At 35.4% G+C, this 6,361-nt stretch overlaps 1 protein-coding gene across 2 annotated transcripts; it reads right to left on the bottom strand.

The window, feature by feature from the left end:
• Positions 1–2,418: 2,418 nt before the first annotated feature.
• On the bottom strand, positions 2,419–6,147 carry LOC120075803 (sorting and assembly machinery component 50 homolog). 2 transcript variants are annotated; one of them, XM_039029479.1, is made up of 5 exons: positions 5,109–6,147; positions 3,797–4,282; positions 3,128–3,640; positions 2,761–2,885; positions 2,419–2,550 (listed from the first exon to the last, which is right to left on the bottom strand). In XM_039029479.1, exons 1-4 carry the CDS (start codon positions 5,661–5,663, stop codon positions 2,802–2,804), a joined length of 1,638 nt encoding a protein of 545 aa, XP_038885407.1. In that variant the 5' UTR covers positions 5,664–6,147; the 3' UTR covers positions 2,419–2,550; positions 2,761–2,801. The 2 variants fall into 2 exon arrangements, with proteins under 2 accessions (XP_038885407.1, XP_038885406.1); XM_039029478.1 differs by having other exon boundaries at positions 2,444–2,885.
• Positions 6,148–6,361: the final 214 nt, after the last annotated feature.

Raw genomic sequence — 6,361 nt, 5'->3', positions numbered from 1 at the left:
TTAAAATATATAAAATACAATTATCAAAAGTTTACATTGTTTATTAAACCTCGATGCAAAACTAGAAATAATAATACAATTGTTTTCATTCTTCAAATGTTGTCCAAAGTTGAATGGTTTTGTTATTTGTCACTTAATTCATTTGACTCAAGAGATAGTGATGTAGGTTTGGTTCGATTGTACTGTTTTTGTAAATGTGTTAAATATTAAAGTTGAATTAAATGCATTTTAATTGAAAAAATTATATATTGTGAAATTAAAAATTATAATTATATGTGTGTATATATATATATATATATCGAAAAATTATATTAGGAAGTTTTAAATAGAACATGGAGGACGTTCATTTCCAATTTTTAGATTAAGGTGTATGTAGACTGGTTTAAACATTTACAAACTGTGTACTAGACTTTTTAAATGAATATCTAGAATAGAAGTACATGCGTAACTCAAAATTACGTAATCATTCTCAAACTTGAACCACAAACACATGAGAAATTTCTTGAATTGTCATTCTACCCGTATCTCTTTAGACAATGAATAGTATAATTGGTTTAACTTTTGTTTTATTTTGAAAATAAACCATTTTTGAAGGGGAGAAAAAACTATAGTTTTTTATCACTATTCAAAATAACTTTCGTAATATTATTGAGATTTAAAAATAACTTTCGTAATATTATTGAGATTTATTTTAAACATTTTTTATCAAAAGAGTTGGAATAAAAACGATTATTAAAAAAAAAAATTCTAAACAATCCAAATATGTCCCGAGTTTCTTTGAGAAGAAATCACGTGGTCTTTGGTCTAAGTCAAAGCAGATTAAGAAATACAGTGCATATGAATACATACAATTCAGCATCGTTCAATTAAACCAATGATCTTTGGGTAGCAGTTTCACATGACAAGTGCATATACATTTAATATTTTAGTATACTAAAAGCTTTAGTTGACCTATAAAATTTCGATCTTATTTAATAACCATTATGTTTTTAGGGAAAAAATGCATCCACTCATAATTTCATTCTTTTACTATCTACTTTTGTACACGTTTGTAATATTTTACGAGAAATATGAAAAACATAGCAACAAACTGGGAGCAAGCGATACATCATTAATATGATAATATCAAAAATGGCTTCGTTTTAATCATCTATTTATTAATCACCTCCCTCTTTCACTTCTCTCTAACTCAACACATCAACTATCTTATGAAAATTAAGTCTATTTTCTCTATAATTCTTACCATGATTTGTATCTTTATTAAATACAATAATTGAATTCTTAGTCAAATTTCAAAAACAAAAACAACATTCTAAAAGCTGCTTTTTAGTTTTCAAGTTTTGGCCTAGATTTTTAAATTATTGGTCAAAAGTAGATAACAAAGAAGAAATTTGGAGGTGAAAATAGTGTCTATAAGCTTATTTTTCAAAACCAAAATGGTTATAAATTGAAGTCTTAGTGTGTGAATTTTAGATCTAATTTATTAGAACTCATCATTAATCAGATCTAAAATCACTCCAAAAAAATTGCCTCCATAAATTCTGAAATTCTCCTACATGAAACAACGAAACACTATTGTTTTATTTGAGTGTTGAAAAAATTTTCTAACACTACAATTGTATATATTCCACTCTTCCGACATTTGACATATCATTAGATGGTATATTATTTTATTTAATTGTTTCTTTTATGGCCGGGAGGTAATATGGAAAATTTTTCCTACTTATATAATACTAGAAAATTTCCCTTACAGTTTCAACACACCAGGCATGATTCACTGAAATCCATGACAGAATCCAAGACTTCCAACACAAGGGAAATGGGCCTAGAGGAGTAGAGGAGAAAACATGAGAAGAAAGCTTTTTGTCAAGCAAGTCCGTGAAAAAAAATGGAAGCAAAATTTTGGGGGCATAATCCCTTTGGGGCCTTGATGTGAAACCAGTCAGAAGCTAAAAGCACACACTTTGGAGAACAAGGCCCAAAATAGACATTTGAAAATCAGAAGTATGTAGGCTATTCCAATTAGAGACTGTAAACTGTAGAAGATCACAAAAGTAACCAAAAGAATTACATTCATATGATTTTTTCCTATTTGAGGCATTTATTTTGATGGGTGGGTTTACCATGAACTAAGAGCCTAGGAATTCTTTCCCACAGGCAATAGTTCGATAAAAGAGAGAGACAGAGTAGTAGAAAGAAATAGGCCAAGGTTATACTTCCATAATCCTATTGAGAAGCAGCTTGATGATCTAATAGAATCATAAAACCAAAATCCAGTTGGAAAATGATTTCGTAAGTATTAGATATCCTATAAGAATAAAATGTCGAGGACTGTCTAAAAAAGGAACGGCAGGCATAATAAAGGTAAAGATATTTGATTCTATTCAAAACAAAATTGATCATGATGAGCACAAAATATTTAGTGGAGAGATGGGAAACCATGTACCATATAGGCTATGAAATGAAATAGTCTCGTATCATTGATGGAGGACAAAAATTATCCGCCCATTTGGGTCAATGAAACCAATTTTGAGAGGAGATTTCCGTAACCTGTTCAAATACAACAATCACAAATCATGTTATTCCTTTCATTCTCCATGCTTGAAGAAAAGCTTTCTTTTTCTTTTTCTTTTTCTTTTTTCTTTTTCTTTTTCCTTTTTTTTTTTTTTTTTTTTGCCACTTCCCTGGATGTTTATAAAAAGAGAGTTTTTTCATCCAGTTCAAAATGATAACTCAGAAAGAAAATAACTTCCGCCTTACTCTCTAATTCCTGAACATCAAAAACCTTGGCAAAATTAAATTTATGATGGAGCAGAAATGCTAAACCGAAAGCCAGTTTTTCCACGATCGTGCTGTTGTTGCTTCAATATGTAGTAGAAGTTCCCCTGTTCATACAACCAAACTCGAATAAGTAGCTAGTAAAAAAAAAGCAAATCGTAATGCAATCTACAACAGTTGTCCCTTTTTTCTGATCAATAGAAAACCATGTGGAGGAATCAGCAAGCAGGACATTATAGGATCCGTATGGACCACACCTTTTCTTTAGACACAAAAACAGAGATCAAACCCAAACCAACAAATTATGTACTAAAATAATAAAACACACAAATCAGAGATCATGACTGACCTCTAGGCGGAAGAGTCTTGTTGGAACCACAATCCCAGCTCCTACAGAGGTACGGAATGTTTCCATGAACTTCTGAAAAGAGAAACTACGAAACTCGTTCTCCGTCAACTTTGCAAGGTTGCCTGCACCAGCAAAGATGTGTCCATGGATTCCATGTTCTCTTAACCAGCGAATCGGGAGGTCAAACGAAAGATCAGCAAAAGCAGTGACTGCAAGATCCCCTCCAACAAAATCCCTTCCAAGAGAATCATCATTTTCTCCCTTATTTTCATCTCTCACTTCACGTCTTGGCTCAGTTGGCCCCATTCCACGTGTCTTAAATCCCCATACAGTTGTGGGGCCTCCAATGGTGCATACTGGAGAGAAATCACCGCCTAAGAAAAAGCGTTCTGGAAGGGATGATGGCTTGTTCAAAAACCCATTTCCCCAAGGAAGAACAACACCGGCAGAGACTCCAAAGTTCATGGCAGCACGATCGAAGCCAAAAGGAATGGCATAACGTAGATCAAATTCCTGTTAAAGTTGGAAACAGAAAGTTATTCCTCAAAATTGAAAGAAACAAGTATTCACACGGCACATCTATAAATGTCCATCGACCAACTGTTAGCTACACGTAGGCTTGGGAAAATCTTTTGTTGTTACAGAGAGCCAAAAGGAAAAGAAGAAAACCTGGCGAACAAATCGTAAGCTCCTATGATCAGGTGCAAGACCACCAATTTGACTAGTAGAAACAAAAGCATATCCTCTAGTCGGCCTCACTGCTGAATTCCTCTTGTCGACCTTAAAAGTATATTTTAGAGATGAAAGCAAACTATTTCCAAGTTGTCTCCTCACTGAATTAGATGCCATCTGTGAAGGGTCAGTTAAGGTGCGCCATCCAAGGTTGTATCCCAAGTCATGATACTTTGTTGAATATAGACCCAGAGAAAGACCTAAAGACCGCTCTTTGTAAGATGAAAACTCCAACCAATCTTGGGAAAGTAGGGATAGTCGTGCCACCAAAGGAGTCACCAATCGCTTCAGCCTAGGGAAATAAACACCGGCACTCACCTCAGATGTTTGATTTGGACCATACGCCAAAGAGCCATCCCATAAATCCCCATATCCAAGCCAATTTTTATACTTAACAGAACCTTCAAAAGTCCACGAACGAGCCTACAAAAGCATCATACCACTTCAAACTTCCCCCTAGAATTAGCAAGCCAAATAGTTCGTGCACGACTTCCAATTAAACAATAAAAATTATCTTTGGAATCATGGTCTGGTTCTGAACAGAGGAATCACATTAAAAATTAACCAGAGTTTATGAAATCAGAGTTGCTAATTGATATGTAATAAGCATTAAAAAGTTCAAATATCTATAGTTACGAGGTTTGGTGCCAGGAAGTACGATGTCCGAAAATAATGACGTAGTGGGAAAAAAGAACAAAACAAAGAGAGAAAACTTGATTTCAAATTACTAGTGACAGACAAGTGTGCGTTGGTTACACACAGACAATAGCATAGTCCTCCTCCCAATCTACTTTAATTCAAAACAATCCATCTAATACTTCACTCTCATACTCGTATAATGAATAATGAATCAAACAACCAACCATTCTTAAGGCAATGAATGAGTGTAAGATTACCAAAATAACGACCTTCACTTTCCACAGTTTAGCACATGTCATAGTACTAAGCTAGAAAATACAGGGAGCATACAATCAACATTGTTTACTACCTGGGAAGCTCACTTTTAGATTCTAATTTGCAGCAACTCACTTCTGTCTTATATTAATGTAATTTGCATATCTGAAAAGGGAACCACGAGAAGCACACAAGCCACAAAAAAGATGTCAAACCATTTAGATTTAATGGGGTAGACAACCATATTTTCACGTAATTTCTTCCTTCTTCGGCAATATCTTATCAAAACAACAAGCAATCGGTTAACGCATTAGACAAAAGTATCTACACATACACATATAGAACAAAATCCTACCGCAGGTTTTGTGTAAGCACCGCATTCGCCGGAGAGAGGGTTGCCTGTCTCCACGACCTCGATGACAACATTTGCAGTACCAGGGAGCTCCGGCGGGCCTGAATCAAGTGTAATCTTGACAGAGTCGAAGATCTCCAGCCTCTGGAGCTTGGCATTGGCTACGCCAGCGGCCTCCAGCAATTCTTGCATGGTTGAGGCATTCTTAATAGCCTCCACTTCGGCCTCGATTAGAGAATCCTTGGTCTTCGTGTTCCCCTTGATCAAAATATCATGAACCCGAAGTCTGACCTTCTCCTTCCTCATTCGCTCAACCAGATTCTCTAACTTGGACCTCTGAGCTAGCAACCTTGAAGCATCCGAAATAGGCTTCCTCCGCGGCAGTTCTTCATCATTGTCATCCTCATCTTCCTCGTCTTCTTCCTCATCTTCAACATCCTCATCTCCATCCTCATCTTCTCCGTCGCCATTTTCGAAATTGGAAGGTTCGCGCTCTGCTTGCTCCTCCTCGGAGTTTAATCCAATCGAACTTGTTCCTACTTCCTCAGAGTTTGCCATTAGGAATGATTAGAAATTTTAAAGCGAAATTACCAAATGTCGAATGAGTTCACTCGAAAATCGCAAATTCTGAAATGAAACCGATTCAAGCCAGTAGTCTTCTCAGCGGTTAACGAGTAATTCTCTTAAATACAGTGAAATTCTGCAGAAATGAAAACATACAGTCCTATCTTCGTATACAATGACGCCTAATTTGCCCCTCTTCCCGTTAATCAGAATTCAAACAGAAACCAATGCTGCTTGCGCGAACTGTGATTGATTCATCGGATTCAGTTCCATGGAGTCGAACTCGGAAGAAGAGGGAGAAAATGATGGTTGATTGATCCGATTCTGAATTGGAAAAAGAAGGATGGCTAGGGTTTGTGATTGGAAATTTGGAACATCAGTATCCAGTACTGCTCCGGTTCGTAGAAGAAAGCGCGCGTTTAGCCCACGCGTTCTGAATGAAGTGTTGTTGGGGCTCGTGAGTCTAAGGTTTGGGCCTTGGAGCCTGGCCTCTCCTAGTAAGGATTAACGAACAATTAGTGGGTTCTTTATTCTTATTTTTATTTTGTTTTGTTAAATTTAAATTTTGGTAAAATTATAATTTAATTTTAGGTATTTTAGGTTAAATTATAAAAAATGTTTTTACACTTCGGATTAAAAATATTCTTAGATATCAAAAAAAAAAAATTAAATATTCTTATATCAAATCTCTG

This window comes from Benincasa hispida, chromosome 4 (genome assembly GCF_009727055.1).
Source record: "Benincasa hispida cultivar B227 chromosome 4, ASM972705v1, whole genome shotgun sequence".
NCBI classification, from domain to species: domain Eukaryota; kingdom Viridiplantae; phylum Streptophyta; class Magnoliopsida; order Cucurbitales; family Cucurbitaceae; genus Benincasa; species Benincasa hispida.
The sequence above is the reverse complement of the archived record's forward strand: the minus strand, read 5'-3'. Positions and strand labels throughout refer to the sequence as shown.

Excerpts from the sequence above, each read along its gene's own strand:
- LOC120075803 (XM_039029479.1), bottom strand. The coding sequence starts at position 5,663 with ATGGCAAACTCTGAGGAAGTAGGAACAAGTTCGATTGGATTAAACTCC. Across the intron at positions 3,641-3,796 it reads GCTTACGATTTGTTCGCCAG|GAATTTGATCTACGTTATGC; the intron begins GTTTTCTTCTTT and ends CAACTTTAACAG. Across the intron at positions 2,886-3,127 it reads CAAGACTCTTCCGCCTAGAG|GGGAACTTCTACTACATATT; the intron begins GTCAGTCATGAT and ends TTGTATGAACAG.